The sequence below is a fragment of the Stenella coeruleoalba genome (assembly GCF_951394435.1).
Source record: "Stenella coeruleoalba genome assembly, chromosome: 19".
Lineage (NCBI taxonomy): Eukaryota > Metazoa > Chordata > Mammalia > Artiodactyla > Delphinidae > Stenella > Stenella coeruleoalba.
The window spans coordinates 54,206,741-54,224,555 of record NC_137165.1 but is presented as its reverse complement, the minus strand read 5'-3'; the positions used below and the strand labels follow the sequence as shown (position 1 = coordinate 54,224,555).

Here is a 17,815-nt window from a genome sequence, read left to right as displayed (position 1 = left end):
GACACAGCCTGCCACCACCAGGGACAAGCACACAACTCATTATCCAGTGGCCACTCCAGGATGACGCTGCCCATGGAGGGCAGGGTTGGAGATCTGGCAGCATACCAACTCCTTACTCTGGGCCCAGGGCCGTTCAGGACCATTGGGCTTTGCCCACCTCCCTGGAGATGGGAGCAGGAGCCTGCCAAGGGGAAGCACGGAGCAGCAACGGGGAGCTGAGACCTCTGGGGCTGTGAGGACGTGGTCCTTGAGGGAGGGCCCTGAGTCTGTCTTTGGAGACCTCCCCCTCTGTGGCATCAAAGGACGCCAACACAGGGGAAAAACCTACTCCAGCCCTGGGTCCATGTTCCCAGGGCAGGGGTGCAGAGTCTGGGGCCACTCCCCACCCCTGATGCACGTGGCCACTTCAAGTCACACAGGTAGATAAAAACAGGTCCTTTTAGGGGGCCAGAGGAGGAGAGATCATCACAGCAGCTGCTCGGCTCCTGGAAGCAATACCCAGGCCCCCTGTTCCACATCAAAGCTCTTAAGCACTGCAGTCAGGACGTGAAGAAGGACTGGACCTGGAGAGCCTCCCGTCTCAGGGCAGCCTGCCTGGGCTCCAAAGTGCAGATGACAGTGTCCTCTGGGGTCACAGGCTCCCCCACTGCTCCACAGGGGGGAACTGGTCCACCTCCCCCACCTCCGTGCTCAGCTGCTCCCCCAAGGCGAAGGTCAGCCTGTACCGAAGCCTCGCCTTCTCCTGCGGCAGAGGGGCAGCGTGTGAGACGCTCTCTTCTGTGATACCCGTGGGGCCCTGTCTGTGCTGTGGGGACAGGCCCTGCTCCTACCACCGCGTCCTCACTCAGCCACTGAACCAGCGTGGAGAAGGGACGCATGCTAATGGCTGTGGTATCACGACACTCCAGGTTGGGAGGTGATATTCCCGAGCCCTAACCTGGGGCAGCCAGGGCTTTAGGCTGGGGTCCCCAGTTCTAGCTCACCTTCAGTGGATTGGCCAGCAGCATGACCTGGGTGATGGCTGCAGGTGGCTGGATGGGGCTAAACGGGGAGAGTTCTGTCCCAGAGGGTGGCTGCAACTTCACTTTCATTGACTAAAGAGAGAGAGAGAGAGAGAAGCTCCTTTGAAGAGACTGCAGGTGCCCCTGAGATGGAACTGGGATTGGACGCAGTGGGTGCAAGATACAGGTGAATTCTGCCTCTTGAGGCTCCAGGAAGCCAGGGGTACCTTGGGCACTGCAGCCTGCAGCACGATGCTCTTGATAGGCAAGGGAGCCGTATTCAGCATGGACACCACCACCACCAGCACGTCAGGCCGTCCTGGAGGACACTCCTTGGCAAAATGGAAGAGGATGCGGAAGCCATTTTTATCATAGGCTGTCACAGGAAGGGCGCTGCCTGTAAGGAGGGGGCGCGTGAGTGTGGAAGGAGAGGAAGGCTGAAGACAGCCAGCAGACACCACAGCCAAGCGGGAGGGCGCGGCGGCCCTGTGACAGAGGCTCCACTTCTGCAGGACCTCCCGAGAGTGCACGGTGGGAACAAGCACAGGCTGAGACAGCGGTCAGGTGGGCCACATGCGGCTCTAAGGGACCCCGGCCTGGAGAGCCTGTACCCTGCCACCCCTGTCGTGTCCCCCACAACACTGTAAGTTGTGAGCCCCACCTCCCCTCTCACCCCAAGCCTCCGTGAACACCTACTAGGCTTGATAGACTCCAGGGGGACGTGGACACTGGTCAGGGAGAGCTCAGGCCCCTGCACGGGGCTGCCCTGGGACTGGAAGGCAGGTGGCTGGAAGAGAGGGCTGCCGGGCGCCGTGGAGAAGGGGAGGAGAGGTCTAGCTGAGGTGCTGGTGGGCAGCAGAGGGGAGGTGGCAGCGCCAGCGAAGAAGCCAGAGGAGACGGGTTTCACCAGGCCTGAGGTCCTGGGAGGCAGGAAGGAGAACAGGGCACGTCAGAGACCAGGCAGAGCTGCTGGGCTGCCCCTCACTAAGGCCGCCAGGCTAGAGCCGGTTCTTCCCCTCCCTAGCTTCCAGATTCCAGACTGAGAGGGAACACTCATGACCCCTCTGGAGCTGCCTCTAGCTCTGCCACGGCCGGGCCTGCCCTCCCCACCAGCCCCTCTCCCACTCATTACGCTTTGGCCTCTTCTAGAAGCTGATCAAGGGCGTCCAGCTGGCGCACGGTGCTGTCGCCCAAAGCTGAACCATGGTGCCCGGGGGCCGCAGGCTCAGCCTTGGGGGCCGAAGCTGGGGCCAGGCCGGTGGAAAATGAGAAGGAGCCGGCCGGGGGGGCTGGAGCGCTGGCTGGGACCACGGGGGCCTGGGAGTTGCCTGCGGGGGCTGCCGAGGGCTGCAGGAGAGGCCCATCTGAGAGGCTACAGGCACCAGTTCCAGGTTTGGGGCTGAAGAAGTCCAGGTTCGACTGTTCGTTCTGTGGGGAACGGAAAGCGTGAGTGAGCAGAGGGCGCGAAGGGCCCTGCGAGCGGCGGGGGATCTGGGCTCTCCAACCCCCACCCCTTTACTGGGGGCCCTACTGCAGCCCTTCTGGACGAGCAGCCCCTGTCCTCCAAGGACAAGGCAGGGAAAGCGCCGTATCCGGCGTGGTGCCCTAAGGGGTCAAGACAGCAGACAACTGCAGCTGAGGACTAGTGGGGAGGGGGAGGACAGTAGGAAGTGAAGGCTGTCAGCCCTGCAGTCATGTCACCTGTGCCCCTACCTGGAACAGGGGCCACTGGCTGTTTCCAGCTGACTCTCTGGGAGGAGCACAGGGGGCTGGGTCGGTGAGACCTGAGAACAGAGAAGACGACTGCGGTGAGAAGAGGCTCTGGGCTTGGGCAGTCCCAGCCCCACCTCAAGCGAGGTACGGTCACGTGACCAGCGGGGCATCCGTGGGTGACAGGGTGGAGAGGTGTCCCCCAGGCAGCCTCCAGAGGGGAGCGGATCCACTTCAGTCCTTACGTTGAGGGGGCACCTCCCGGGGAGAGGAGAGCAGAGCGAGACACTGGGTCCGCTCTGCTCCCCCTGAGGGACACTGCACTTGGCTCTCTGCCTACAGCGGAAGCCTCCTCCGCCACCCTCGCTAAGCACACGGGCCCCTCAGACCTCCCGCTCCCACGTGCCTAGCTTCCCTACCGGCCCCACCAGAAGCCCTTTCCAGCCCCCAGGACGCACCCAAGCAGAGCAGCTCCTCGTCCAGCAGGCTGAGGGTGTGGCCTGTGCTGCTGGGTCCCGGCGGGGCCTCAGCCTGGCTGGACGAGTGGCTGCGCCCGGGTCCCAAGGCCTGGGGGGGCGGAGGGAGGATAGGGATGCCCGAGGGGCGGGGTACGGGGGCCAGCACTGGGGACAAGCTGCTCGGCGCATCCAGCTCGGCAAGGTCAATGAGAGTGCCTTGGTTACTGGAACGGTGGTTTCCTGGATGGACGAAGGGAAGGGGACAGGAATAATCAGGGGCCACACGAGTGGCTGCACAGAGGGAGGGGGAACCCTGACACAGCCTCTGGCCTAATCCCAGAGCACCTGTGCCAGGTGAAGGCTGAAAAGCCAGCGGAGAAGGCAAGCAGGGGAGACCCTGTGCAGACCTCCAAGGGGGACCGCTTGGAGTGGCTGAGAAGCCCCTCGGGCCCTGTGGGATGACACACTGGTCAACCTGCACCGTGGCCTGGTGGTGGGGACCGGGGCTGGTCCAGAGGCGTCGGGAGTGGGGAACCAGAACACTTTACCTTCAGAGTCAGGAATGGCTGAGGTGACCACCTCACCATTGATGACCTGCCCTTCAACGACTGTTTTATAAGAGTTGATGACCCGGGAGAGGTTGTCACTGGCCTGCAGGATGTCCCCTAGAATGGAGAGAGACTTCTTACTCCTGGCCGTGACGGCGTCCCACCTCACACATCCCGACTCCCAGCTCATCTTTGTCAATCCCTCTTCACTCACCTAAACTGCTGTCGTTGTCCTCTGTCTCGCTGGCTAGTTTGAATAACGTCCGCCTCTTGCTCTCACACCGATCAAACAGCTCCTAGAAGAGACCCAGGCAGAAAAACTGGAGCTGGCAGGGTTCTTGGAGAGCATCTAACTCAGCGTTCACGCCCAGCCGCGGGCTCCCCTGGTACCACGGTCAGTTACCGGCAGAGCTGGGCTCGGAGCACACATCTTGCCACCTGCCTCCACCACTCTGTGTCACCCAAGACGCCTGTTCAGGCGGAGAAGTCACCAGGACAGTATGTCCCTTCCTGCCTCCCAGGCTGGCACATGTCTCAGAATTCAGAGTATCTATGTGACCGAGGGCTGAGGTGAGCATCAGGGGCACAGGGCTGGCCTCTCTGCCCAGATGTCCCCGAGGCAGAAAGCGAGGTGGAGCAAAGGCACGCCCCGGAGCAGGTCTGCAGAGTCGCGTAGATGTAGGGGTCCGCGGAGCGCGCGCACCCTGCGCAAGTCAGCCATGGCTCGTGTGCAAAATGGGGACGCACTCCCCTCTACCTGGCTGCTGTGCCGGTTAAGAGGTGAGGGAACACCAGGTGTGTAGCAGCGTCTTAGGGCTGGGACTCGGCGAAGGCTGGCTCCCTTCCCCGGAGCCTGGCCTTCCCAGAGCGGGGCCTACCTTCATGAGCTCTTTATCTGCCTCTGAAGAATCCTCTTTGCTGTAATGAAGCAGCATCTCGCCGAGCAGCTTGACGTTGTTATTAACCTCCTCTAAAGTGTGCAGACGCTTGGTCACCTTCTGGATCCGCGCCTCATCCTGCATCAGAGGATCCAGGAGAAAGAGCTCAACTGGACCCGTCCCACTGCCCCCCAGAATCCCGACAGGCAAGGCTCACACCTTCCCAGAGAACACGAGAGCAGAGGCCAGTCCCACGGAAGCTCGTTTCAGTGCATGATTCTTTTTTTTTTTCACCCCCCGCCCGGGCCACTTTTCCCCCTTGGTGTCCATACGTTTGTTCTCTACGTCTGTGTCTCTATTTCTGCCCTCAATGCATGATTCTTGGGAACCACCGGCCTCAGACCCAATCTACAGTTTTTCTTTTAAAGCAACAGTCCTCCCTACCCCCAAACTTGGCCCCAGCTACTCGTGCTCCTCTATCCCATTCTCCCCCAGAAGCTCCCATGCTCCTCCTTCCAGGTGAGGGCTGGGGACAGGGCAAACAACAGGCGCAGCACCAGGGGAAGGGACCTCTGCTCTGTGGCCACGGGATCCTCCACCCCAAGGCTCGGGACCCACTCACTTCCTTCACCATGGACTTGATGAGCTTGTTGGCCTCCTGCAGGTCATCTGGGTTTTTGCTTTTCAACAACTTGGCTAAAAGCTGGAAGAGGAGGGTATCAGAGGTAGAGGAACAGGCAACTCCCCACCTGGGGAGAACACAGGACCGGAGCTCCCCACAGCACTGAGCAAGCCCACACCTCATCTGAGGATGCTGCAGGCTGGAATGCACTTTACCTTGGACTTCTCCTCATCATCAAAAACAGGGTTTTTGGGACGAGGTGGCGGAGAGGGGATCAGTGTCCTGTCCATAGGGATCAGCGGGTCCGACTGCACAATGCCTGAAATGGGACGGGGCAGCGTTCGCGCAGGCTGGGCCGCGCTCTTTCCCCTCCTCATGCAGCAAGGGGGCGCTCCCTGGGACCAGGCCTGCGGGCCGCAGCCCCCTCATTCCCTCACAGCCCAGCCCCTCCCGCTGTCTTAGGCGGACACCCCTCATTCTTCCTGGCCTTGGCCAGCCTTCAGGGCTGCTTTGAGGCTGAGGGAAGGCAGGCGCATACCCTGTCTCTTCAACATGTGGTAGGCATCCTTGATCTTGGATTCTTCCGGCAGCGCCAACGTCCAGCTATAAAGCAGCTCAATAACCTTGGTCTTCACTTTCTCAGACACCCTGTCCCCCAGGTACTAAGAGGCAAAAGGAAATGGGAAAACTTAGCGCAGTCTGGAGGCAGAGACAGAGGGAGCGCTCTCTTCACGGCAGTGTAATGGTCGCTAGTTGGATACAGTCCTCAAGCTTCCTCCAAACCCGCAGGTGTGAGGCGTGAGTGCGACAGTACTGGGAGGGGAGGGCAGGAGACGGCCTGCACACGGCCCGCACACGGCCGTATCCATCCGGCGTACAGACGGTAGTCAGGCCGGGGGCTGGGAGCTCCTCACGGCGTTTCCACACACAGTCTGCCAGAAACAGAACTGCACTTTCCCTCAGAGGAGTTAATGAGAACCTCTTTGCTATGAAGAACTGTTCCCTCTGCCGTAAGTGGGTGCCCAGAGCTTAGGCAACACTAGTGTGCGATGGAAGCCCGGTGATGAGGGAGGCCAGCTGCTCGTGTCCACGTGAGGCAGGCGAGGAAGAGTGACTGCTGTCACTAGAAGCCCAGGGTCCAACGCTACACAGGCCCTCCCCTGACATGCGCACAGCTGCTGCCACACCACCTGTCACGTTTAGACTGGGAGCCCTGTCTGGACATCCTGCTACTGTCAGAGCCTAGCTCTCTGAGGACAGGACCCAGGGAATCTCAGATCCATGGAGATGCTGGTCTGTGCAGTGAAAGGCAGTAAGATGGGGCGGGGTACGAAAGAAGTTCCTAGAAACGAGGAAACTGCCACTGACTTACCTTTGGAGAGACGACTTTGATCAACTCATTCAAAAACCGGAACTTTCCCACTTCGTTATGAAATCTCCTCCCACAGTTCTTCATGCAGGCCTCCAGCACCTGGACCACACAAAGGCACGGCGCTCAGGCCTGGGACCTGGCACTCGGCCAGACCCCACAGAGGGAGCGCTGAATAAATACTCACCCAAGGAAGGAGCTAACCAGGAAAAGAGGCGTGCACTGCCCCAGGGGACATCAGCGCACCAGGATTACTGGCGAAAGAGCCCCTCAAACTGTAAACCTCTCCTGGGGAAGCTCAACAGGAACTAAAGTAAAAAACCCTGAGACCCAGATACCAAGACAGATCGAGTGTCAGTCCTGGAAGGTGCCTGCCTGCAGATTCTGCCCTTGTGTTTTACAGGTGAGGAGACGGAGACCCAGAGAGCACACGCCTCTCTCAGGGTCCAAGGTTCTTTCCATAAGCTGATCAACGTTTTGGGGAGGTGGGAGAGAATTCTGTTAAATTCTGTTTTCTTCATTGTAGATGGTACACTACTTCCCCTCCCCCGGCCCCCATCTATTTTCCTTCTGGGGCCCATAGGACCTGCCTTGAGTTTTCCTCCAAGGAGCAGACCACCCCAGCGCTGCCCCCTTCCCTGGCTTCTGTCCTTGTAAAGCGGGGTTTTTCAACTGCACCACTGCTGACATTTTGGGCCGGTCACTTGTTGTAGAAGCCTGTCCTCAGCAGCACCCCTGGCCTCTACCCACTAGATGCCAGTAGCACCTCCTGACCTGTGACAACCAAAAGTGTCTCCAGACATTGCCCAATGTACCCTGGGGGACAAAACTGCCCCCAGTCAAGAACCACTGTTCTAAGGCCATTGCTCTCCGGAGGACACAGCAGAGCCATGTGCGTGGGCTAAGTGCCTTTTCCACGGCCGTGTCCCCCTCTCCCGGTTTTCCAGGAGCTGAACCAAGTGCGGAGAGAACCTGGGCCCCCTGGCTTAGGGGAGAGCCCGGGAGGCGCCCGCGTGCTGCACACGGCTCCACGTCCTGACCCCCTTAGTCTGAATAAACGCCAGGATCTGCCTGTTGGTGTGACGCCTTCACTAGGAACCGGCGTTATTTTTAGCTACAGGATGAATCACACTTGGCCAACTCTTACCTGGCAAGACAGCTCTGTCAGCCTCTCTTCAAGAAGCCCTCTCTGAGCCTCACCCACAGCCCAGGGCCCCTGCCCCTCATTCCCTCCCTCAGCCACTCTGCTTTTCCCACTAGACCTTGTGGCCACGCTTCAGCCATCCGTGAAGCTCAGTGCCTGGCACAGGGGCACACACACTTGTGGCACAGCTGACTGAGCAAGGTCCAGGTATGTCTAGTTTGTATCGAGGGTGTTCAGCTGGCTGAGGGTGTGAGCCCTGACCCCCCGAGAGATCCCAGCGGGCTCACGGGGAAAGGCCTGGGCTCATGAAGATCCTCCGTCAGCACGAAGAACCTACCGTCAGGGCCTGGACTGCCTCCCATTCCTGCGGAGACTGGATCTTATGGGCCAGCAGTCGGACGGCGATCTGTGGCCTGGGAGACAAGCAGACCACACTTTCAGGACACTGACCCGAGGCCATCTGGCTAGCCCTCCTTGGCCACAGTTTTTTACTTTTCCAGTCAACTACCTCTTACCTGCCCCCTAACAGCTTTGAGACTCACCCTTCAAGCTCTTTGTTGATCTGATCACAAAAGCCAATTATGTATTCCCAGTCCTCCTGGCGGTTGGAAGGATTCGTGGCTTTATCTTGGGACAGAACAAAGAAGAGTACGGTTGTTATAAAGAGTAAGGAGGACAGTATGGAAGGTTTTCCTCACGCTTTTTAGGCACTGATGTGAAGAAATTTCTTCTCTAGGAGAAAAGACTCAATAGTTCAGTCAGAAAGCAAGTCAAATACAAATACCACTTTCTGTCCAATATTTTGAAAGTCACAAACGAAAGAGAAAACAAATCCTAAGCCTCTCATTTTTTTTTTTTTTTTTTGCGGTACGAGGGCCTCTCACTGTTGCGGCCTCTCCCGCTGCGGAGCACAGGCTCTGGACGCGCAGGCTCAGCGGCCATAGCTCACGGGCCCAGCCGCTCCGTGGCATGTGGGATCCTCCCGGACCGGGGCAAGAACCCGTGTCCCCTGCATCGGCAGGCGGACTCTCAACCACTGCGCCACCAGGGAAGCCCCTAAGCCTCTCAGTTTAAGGCAAGCTAGCAACATTTACTGAACCCCTCTGGGCACCAATCACTGTGCTATCTGTCCCTGGGGTTGCAGAAACAGAATCTGAGCTTGAGTAATCTGCACCCTTAAGTTTTGTTTTGTTGTTTGGTTTTTGTTTTTGGCTGCACTATGCAGCATGTGGGATCTTAATTCCCCCGACCACTGGACCACCACGGAAGTCCCAGCACCCTTAAGTTTATTATTATTTGTTTATTTATTTTTGGCTGCGTTGGGTCTTCGTTGCTTCACGTGGGCTTTCTCTAGTTGTGGCGAGCGGGGGCTACTCTTCGTTGCGGTGCACAGGCTCCTCACTGCGGTGGCTTCTCTTGTTGCGGAGCACGGGCTCTCGGTGTGCGGGCTTCAGTAGTTGTGGCACGAGAGCTCTAGAGCACAGGCTCAGTAGTTGTGGCGCACGGGCTTAGCTGCTCCGCAGCATGTGGGATCTTCCCGGACCAGGGCTCGAACCCTTGTCCCCTGCATTGGCAGGCGGATTCTTAACCACTGCGCCACCAGGGAAGTCCCCACCCTTAAGTTTAAAGGGTCTTCCATGATCAAGGACAAAGACAAGCGTTGAAGAGTTCTCAGAGGGTCACTGAGGGTTTAAATTCCAGGAGCTAAATGCCAAGTCTCCTAATACTTGGTGTGGGTCCTCTCTTCCCTGTTATCCCCAGAACCTGTGCTTATAGAGGATGGCCCCAGCTGAGGGTGGTTAAATGTGTTCCCATCTCTGATTCAGATCTTGGAGTTGGCCTCTTCTAGAAAGCACTCTCAAGCTGTTTGCTAAATTTAGGGCTTCAGGTTCGGAAGACAAAAGGAAGACTGAAGGCGTGGATCCTTTTTTAAGTACCAGGCTCCTCCTGCAGATTTCCACAAGGGCCAAAAGCAGAGTGAGAGCCTGTAAAAAGCCCTTCCCAACAAGGGGTGTTGTTAGATGTTCCTAAATTCTGATTCTTCGTGACTGTTTTCTTAACTTCCTTTTCCCCTAACATTAAAAGTCACTAGCTCCACGACCAAATCCTAACAGGGACTCCTAGCCACCCCCTACCCCTCCAATAGGAGTCACAAGAATCAGCAGACGCCAGCTGGCAGCAGAGGGAACACCTGCAGCGCCCAGCGCTGCGCGTGCGTGGCAGCGTTTCTGCTCTGGTTGCAAGAAAATTCTGATGGTTTAGGATCATATTTGGAGGAAAAACGAGATGTCAGTCCTCAATCCTGAGAAGAGAATTGGCAGGCCCTTCAAAATGTCACGCTTGAAGGGAAGGGAGGTTAATTCTATCAAGAGGGGCTATTTATTGCCACAGTGACCTACTAGCTGTTACCCTCCAGAAAAGCCCCGAGTCTCTCCCACCAGGTGTATCGGCATGGCTTTGTTACTAATCCCTATCATTTGAGATGCTTAACGTTCTCATGACGTTAAGAGGCTGTAGGATACTAAAAGGTGGTCTGAGGAGCCATACCTACACCTGTCACTCTCATCATTTTGGGGACAGTCGCATGCCTCGTGATATAAGAAAAAGAAGCCCACTCGCTTCCACTGTTTGCAACTAGAAAAGCATCTTACAGATACAGCGTACAATGTGGACAGCCCCTCCCCACACACGGGCATTCACCAAACAATGTACTCTGCCCGGGGCTGCCCGTAGCTCCTGTAGCATTTCTCCTCCCAAGAACGCTCCCACTTACTTTTCACTTATGTTCAACATCTCTAGAATCCCACTCCCTTTCCCCTTGACAGATCTTTTTACTGCAAACCCGCAGGGAGCTCTCTGCCTACACATGAGCACAAAAAGCCCTGGTTTCAGCCATGGTTGGTCCCACTTCTGAGTATATCCTCTGACTCTCCAGCCAGCTCAGACAGCAGACCTCAGTCACCCACGGGAACCGGAAGAACCTCTGGGGATGATTCTGGGCGACTCAATCGCGCCATCTGCCCACTGCCTCGCCAGCAGACTCACAACTGTCACCCCCTCAACACTCTCCTTCACCTGGCACGGAGGTGACACCAGAGCCTCCTCTCAGGTCCTGCCTTCTAGAACTGCCCCTCTGGGCTCTACTCTGATTCAAGGTTTCTATTTTTGAGGCTCCGCTGAAAGCCTTATTCTAGTCTGTGTCTTTGCCTCTATGCTTCCTGCTCTCATTTTCAGCTTAGTTCCATCTCTAGCCTTGACTGTCGTGGACCGTTGGTCAAGTAGGGATGGAAACAGCAGCACTGGCTACGCCTTCCCAACACGGCTCAGATAGTCCAGTGATGACAAGTTCTATGTAGCAAATGACGTAGAAATAAGCAGAGGCAAGGACACAGATGGAAAGGGAGTCAAGAGTCAGCCTGCAGTGCTGTGGTCTGGAATCGAGGGAGACTTAGTCAATCACCAGGTCTTTGTTAAGCAGCCATAGAAAACTAAGTACACAGCGTGGTAGGCCCTGGAGGGACTACAGTAAAAGTACAAGATTCGGATCCTACCCTTGAGGACGTCACGCTCTTCTGGTGCAACACATGAGAAATCACCAGAGCAAAAAACAAGACAGGGTGTAATTTTAGGTGCTAATTTGGTGCAGAAACGAGTCTAAAAACAAACCCATCACTTCTACTTCCTGACTTCCCTGTTTCTATAAATGCTGCCACCATTCAAAAGCTCCTTTTGCCCCACCCCCAGGCACCCAGGTTTGAACACTCCTTCCCTCTCCTCACCCATTTTCATCAGTCAGTCACAATCCCTTCCTTCTCGATTTTTTTCTGGGGGTGGGGGGCGCATGTCACACAGCTTGTGGGATCTTACAATAGTTCTCTCACCAGGGATCGAACCCGGGCCCTCAGCAGTGAGAGTACCAAGTCCTAACCACTGGACCGCCAGGGAAGTCCCCTCAATGTCTTTTTAAAACTCTCACTTCTTCTTTTCTTATTCCTTCCCCAACCTCCTTACTTCTCACCTGCTTCCAGAACTTCTGCTCCAACCCATCCTTTGTAAAAACACCAACATGAACCTTCACAAAACACTAATTTTACCAGGTACAGTTGGAATGGGGACCTCCTAACTGTAGACACGTAAACTTCTTGGGCTGGAATTCAAGCTGGTCCAGAATCTAGTTCTAACTTCTAACTTCCCAGCTTTCTCTCCCACCACACTCCCACAGGAAGCCCCTGCTTGAACCAGCCAAACAGCTGTTACTGCATACCCCAGACGTGGTCTGCTCCCTCCACATCACTGTCTGGTGTTTTCTTTGCCAATTTTCCCATTCCTTAGGGCCTAGCTCGACTGCAATCTCCCCACTGGGAGAACCATCTTCCATTCCACTTATTCCCAATTTCCCAGAGAAACTGTCTGAATTTTAGCATTTATGGCTCTTGCTTTTATCTTTTTACTTAAAAATGCTGTATCCACTCCAGCATCACTTTCTTCAAACTGAAGGCAAAGATTGTTTGAACTTCTTAATTTTCATCACACCTCACACACATAGCAGGTAGTCACTAGACGCTGATCAGCTGCTGTAACGCAGGACTTTGGAGAAGGCTGAGATCAAGAGGTGGTTTACGGGGAAGGAGATTCTGGGGTGCATTTTACAGCATGTAGTGGAGCAAAGGGGAACAGGGCTTTCAGATAAGGAGAGGAATGTGTGTTGGTGGGACAAGAACATCCAACTGACCAAAGTAAGGAAGAATATCAGGAAGCCACAAAGAGGAAGCAGCAGAATGACTTAACTAAACAGAAGTGCTCTCTGGGAGCAGAATGCAGAATGGACTGATATGGGGAGGGGAGAGGCCTGAGACAGTGGGCCCAGCAGAGGCTTCTGTAATAATTCCAGCAAACTGGGACTTTCCCGGTGGTCCAGTGGTAAAGAATCTGCCTTACAATGCAGGGGACGCAGTTTAGATTGCTGGTCAAGGAACTAAGATCCCATATGCCGCGGGGCAACCAACCCCACACGCCACAACTACTGAGCTCACGCGTCTCAACTAGAGCCCGCGTGCCACAACTAAGACCCAACACAGCCAAAAATAAAATAATTAATAAATCTTAAAAAAAAAAATTCCAGCAAACCACGGAGTGACAAGGACATAGACTAAGATGGTGCTGAACTCCAAGCACTGGTTTGTTCAATTGGTACAGTTCACACCATTAAGTCATAAGAACCAGGAAAGTGGACAGAGGGTAAGAATGGAAGAAATCTTACCACTGCCCCAAGTGTCACTCTAAGTTACAGGAAGGGGTCAAAGGCCAGTCTCAGCTCTAGTCTCTACAGATACCATCCCTGTCCCCCATCACCATCTCCACTCTCTCTCAGAAACAGGTCAGTCTGCTCTTTCAAACTAACGCTAAACCTAGCCTATTAAACTCAGCTTAGATCATTTAAATTACTCCAATGTCCCCATTAATATCTATGAATGGAACCAATTCCAGTGTGATTATATCCAGTTGGGTGGCTCTGGGCAAGTGAATTGATGAGACGGTGCCCTCTTTTTGTGAAATTGTGACAGAAGTACCTACTTTGCTGGGATACTTGATAAATGAATTAAATGAACGTCTTTGGAGCACTGAGCTCCTTGGAGGACAGTTCCATATATACAGAAGGCTTTGTGACCTGCCTGCAACTGCAGGTTTTGCAAACATAACTTAAGTTCAACCACCTGAACAGGGTTTCTTATTAAGAAAAGTCAGGCAATTGGAGGAAACACGCATCACCTCCAAGAGCCTGCAGGCTCTAGTAAATAACAGATACTGCACAAGGCAGTGTATCTAGGCATCTTGCCCGTCTTATCACCCCGTCCAATTTGTCTTCACTTAAAGAGGCCTCTAGGGGTCTCCTCTAGTCCATAGTTAAATCAACGTATTAACGCTTCAACCAAATACTACCTGCTAAGGTTAACCCGTATCTCCTTAAGAGCAGTATGAATTAGCAGTCATAGCAATAGGCCGCTATAACTACACCATCAATGCTGTGCCCCTCAGCTTTGCTCTGAGTAGGTTACCAGCGAATGACTCGCGAAGACGTGCGGTGGTGGGGGAGGGGAGCAGCCGCCCCCACCCCCTCAACATAGCTTTCAGCACGCTTTGGTCACTGCAGGAAGAAGGTAGAGCTCTGTTCTCTCTGTCTCACTTTGGATTACTCTCACTTCAAACATTCAGCCGGCCCGAAGCGGTCACTTCCCGAATACATGGTCACAATTCTGAAGCTACGTGTGTATGCTCTGCGACACCCACCGCTCCCGGAGTTTCAGCCCAAATCCGGAGCTTTTCCCTTCGTCAGGGAGGCGCAGGGGGCCCGGAATCAGCCGCGCGCGGCCCCACTACAGTCTCCCCCAAGCGCCGATGCATGCCAGCCCGAAGCACTTGGCTGTCGCTTTCCCGGAGCCCGCGGGGACGGGACAGGACCCGAGCTCACGCCGCTGCTCGCGGGAGCGGGAGAAGGCGCAGTAGCACGGGGAGCAAGGGCCGGGACGTCCTGCTGGGGAAGGGGCGTGATCGCGGGACGCTCGCGGCGCGGGCGAGGCCAGGCGCGGGCTGCCTGGCGGCGCCACCGCGGGGCCCGGGGACGCGGCGGAGAGGTGCGGGTGGGGCGGTGCGGCTCCGCGGCTCGAGAGCAAACAGAATCCGCCGCGACTACTCACTGAGCCAGGACTCCAGACTCTCCCCTTCCGCCTCCGCCATATTGCAGCCGCCAGGGCCGGCCCAGCGGCCTCAAACCTCGCGAGAATCTGAAAGAGAAAAGCCGGGGCGGGGCCTGCACAGGGGCCTGAGATTACCGAGCGCCGCCACCGAGGGTGGCGCCAGGCTGCGACGGATAATGGGAGAGCGAATGTTTCCTTTTGACTCTTCGCTTTAGACCTCGGAGTGCGAGGCTCTTAAGGCTCAGATTAATAGGGTGATGCACAGCGTTAGGACCCTTTAGAGCCTTTTCCCTGTCTTCCGTCACTCGCTCAGGCACGCCGAGGGCAGCCTCCCTAGGGTCCTCGTGGCCAGCCAAGATGGCTGCCTCCGCGGTGACGGCTGTGCGAGGGTGGTCGGGCTTGCTGCTGGGCGTGCGGAGTGTTGTCCTGAGGCTTCCAGGGTGAGAGGGCGGCGGGCAGCTGGGAGGCCGCTTGTGTCTTCACGGAGGGGCCTGCTGGGAAGGAAGGGGGAGCCACAGGCAGGCCTCGCGGGTTCCAGGAGAGAGCCTGGGGGCCGGGATATCTGAGTCTAAGCCTCTTGAACCAGCCGCGTGACTTTGAGTCAACCTGAAGGCTTAGTGACTGCTCCCAGCCCGAGGGGTTCTCACTTGGAACGGCAAGTGCGATCTTGGTAAAGAACTCAGAGGTGGGATTTTCTTTGCTGGGAGTTGGGGGGAGAGATGCATAGGCGGGTTGTCTATCCTCAGGTTCAGGAGCCTGTCCTTACCGTTGGCACTTGAAGAGCAGACTTTCTTGGCCTGTTTGGGGGAGGTCCTCCTACCTCTTGGGACAAGAACCAGAAGTTTTGCGGTTCAGCTTTGGCTGGCGGTCTCCACGCTGCTCTCACTCGTCGGCGGATTGGCACACATGCCTGTCGTTAAGTCAAGCCTTTTCACTTGTGGAGTCAGCTTTTGCCCTTCTCTTCCTCTCCCCCCCGCCTCCCAGGCTAACCCAGGTGAGGTGGAGCCGCTATGGTCCTGAATACCAGGATCCCCAGATTGACAAGGGATATTTCCGCAAGCCCCTGGCCGCGCTGACTGAGGAGGAAAAGTATGAGAGGGAGCTCAGGAAGACTCAGGTTATCAAAGCTGCCCCTGCGACGAGAACAAGCTCTGTGTTTGAAGACCCAGTGATCAGGTTAGAAGGAAACAAATTTTTGTTCTGCGGAGTGGGACCGCACCAGGGAGGGTCTGCAGTAGGGGTTCCCTGATACAGCCCTGGCGCGCTAAACATGTTGCTTTTCTCATTGAAGTAAATTCACCAACATGATGATGAAAGGAGGAAACAAAATACTGGCCAGATCCCTCATGACACAGGTAACCAGTACCTCTTTCTCATCTTTGTTTTCCCCATAGCTTTGTACTTGGCTCTTTAATGTTAACATCAAAAATAATTCATTCTATACCTTCATTAAAATTAACTTTCATGTACTTCTGTATGGAATGGGGGCTTTAAGGAAGTCCTGCAGGAGTCAACCACTGCCATTCCCTACCCCTATGTGACAAATCTTAGCCTGCTTTTTCTGTCCTAGTCCAGGATCTTTGTTTCAGAAGTGCTGAGGGAGTAGCTGTACAGCTACAGAAGAAGAAGAGAATGATGGGAGTAAGGGGCAAGGTCCTAGCTCAGCTGGGTTAAACTTTTAGGGAGCCTGGGGCAGCCTCTTCCACTGTATCCCTTTGCAGACTCTGGAAGCTGTGAAAAGGAAACAGTTTGAGAAGTACCACACTGCTTCTGCTGAGGAACAGGCAACCATTGAACGCAACCCTTACACCATCTTCCACCAAGCACTGAAAAACTGTGAGCCTGTGATTGGGCTGGTGTCCATCCTCAAGGGTGGCCATTTCTATCAGGTGAGTGGTCAGGGTGGGAAAGCACGGCTGGTCACGTGTGAAACAAGATGATGGGAGTGGGTAGAGTTGGGCCAAGGTTGATAGCTTTCTAAGGACTGGGGAGAGTCAGGATCAGCTCATCTGAGTCCCACAGTGTAAAGATTACAGGCAGAAGATGGAAGAAAGCAAAAAAAAACGTATCCAAGTGACCTCTTTTGAAGGCCCACCCTACCCCCCATTCTGTTCAGCATTCTGTGTTCTAAACTATAAGCTTCTCATGGTGAGGGACTGTGTTTGTATCTCATGTTTATACACCAGTGTCTGGTGTAGTGCTTGAGTGACGCTTCATCACCGTTTGCTGAACTGAACTGGGTGTCTCTATCATGCCATTTAATATTTCATCGTCATAATCCGGTGTTCGTGTCTTTCCTTTTTCAATGTAAACTTCATAAGGGTAGAGACATTTTCATTAACGTCTGTGTCCCTAGGGTCGGCATGGTACCTGGCACATAGTGGGGGCCTGGCAAATGATTCTTGGACAAGAGGGTCTTCTTTCTAGGCACGCATGATCTGTGTTGGCTAAGTCATGCCCAGCTGACAGGGCTTTTCCCAGTGGTGCCTGTTATCAACTTGGCTGAGCTCCCTTTAGAGGTGAAAGAGGCCAGTACTCAAGGACTGTTTGCTCGATGAATGCCTGATGTCTGCTGCACCGAGGTCAGCCAGGGGTGAGAGAGGCTCCGAGGGGAAAAGACAGGCCCCCTCCTCAGCAGGCTTGCCAGGGCTGGCCCAGAGCAGACCTGTGGCTGCTTCTTAAGAGCTCTAGGAGGAGGGAGGCTGCAGTCCTGGCAAGTTCTTAGACTAACTTGCCCGTGTCCAATCTTGCCCAGGTCCCTGTGCCGCTAGCCGACCAGCGTCGCCGCTTCCTGGCCATGAAGTGGATGATTACTGAGTGTCGGGAGAAGAAGCACCGGCGGATGCTGATGCCGGAGAAGCTGTCCCAGGAGCTGCTGGAGGCTTTTCACAACCGGGGCCCTGTGATCAAGAGAAAGCACGACATGCACAAGATGGCCGAGGCCAACCGCGCGCTGGCCCACTACCGCTGGTGGTGACGGGCGGGCGGAGGAGCCGGGAGGAGCCCAGCACGCTGCTGTAGAAGCGGCATGCGCCACCGCCATGTTGCAAAATACCTGTGGGTCAAGCGTATACTTGCCTGTCAGGGGCAGGCGGGCCTCTTAAGGATGCAGCAGCATGTTTATTGCTTGTTAGTCCTTTCTCTGGGGCCTAGAACTCACTCTCCCTGCCCCATTTCCTTGCAAAGAGGGGACATATCAACTTAGATTTTCCCCAAGAAACTTAGGGCTCATCCAGCCCCTCTCTTCCTTGAGCTTGGGGTGGACCTTTGGGTGATACGAAAGGAAGCAGTTTTAGTATCAGAAAAAGTTTATTAGAAAATTCTCATCCTGAGCTGGCGTAGCATGTGATGCGGTATTGCCATTAAAACCAAGCGGAGGAAACGTGCTCG

The 17,815-nt window shown here is 55.4% G+C and overlaps 2 protein-coding genes across 3 annotated transcripts; one reads left to right on the top strand and one right to left on the bottom strand.

The window, feature by feature from the left end:
• Positions 1–38: 38 nt before the first annotated feature.
• GGA3 (golgi associated, gamma adaptin ear containing, ARF binding protein 3) lies at positions 39–14,507 on the bottom strand. 2 transcript variants are annotated; one of them, XM_079906127.1, is made up of 17 exons: positions 14,426–14,507; positions 8,273–8,357; positions 8,068–8,143; positions 6,590–6,688; positions 5,756–5,879; positions 5,433–5,536; positions 5,218–5,298; positions 4,596–4,733; positions 3,932–4,013; positions 3,718–3,834; positions 3,170–3,409; positions 2,715–2,785; positions 2,134–2,429; positions 1,698–1,921; positions 1,229–1,398; positions 984–1,094; positions 39–742 (listed from the first exon to the last, which is right to left on the bottom strand). In XM_079906127.1, exons 1-17 carry the CDS (start codon positions 14,463–14,465, stop codon positions 632–634), a joined length of 2,169 nt encoding a protein of 722 aa, XP_079762253.1. In that variant the 5' UTR covers positions 14,466–14,507; the 3' UTR covers positions 39–631. The 2 variants fall into 2 exon arrangements, 1 of the variants encoding a protein (XP_079762253.1); XR_013825147.1 differs by lacking the exon at positions 39–742 and having other exon boundaries at positions 997–1,094; positions 1,229–1,333.
• Positions 14,508–14,563: 56 nt separating this feature from the next.
• On the top strand, positions 14,564–17,414 carry MRPS7 (mitochondrial ribosomal protein S7). Its single transcript, XM_079906153.1, has 5 exons — positions 14,564–14,865; positions 15,410–15,601; positions 15,717–15,780; positions 16,147–16,314; positions 17,181–17,414. The coding sequence occupies exons 1-5, from the start codon at positions 14,783–14,785 to the stop codon at positions 17,400–17,402; spliced, it is 729 nt and encodes a 242-aa protein (XP_079762279.1). The 5' UTR covers positions 14,564–14,782; the 3' UTR covers positions 17,403–17,414.
• The last annotated feature ends 401 nt before the right edge of the window (positions 17,415–17,815 follow it).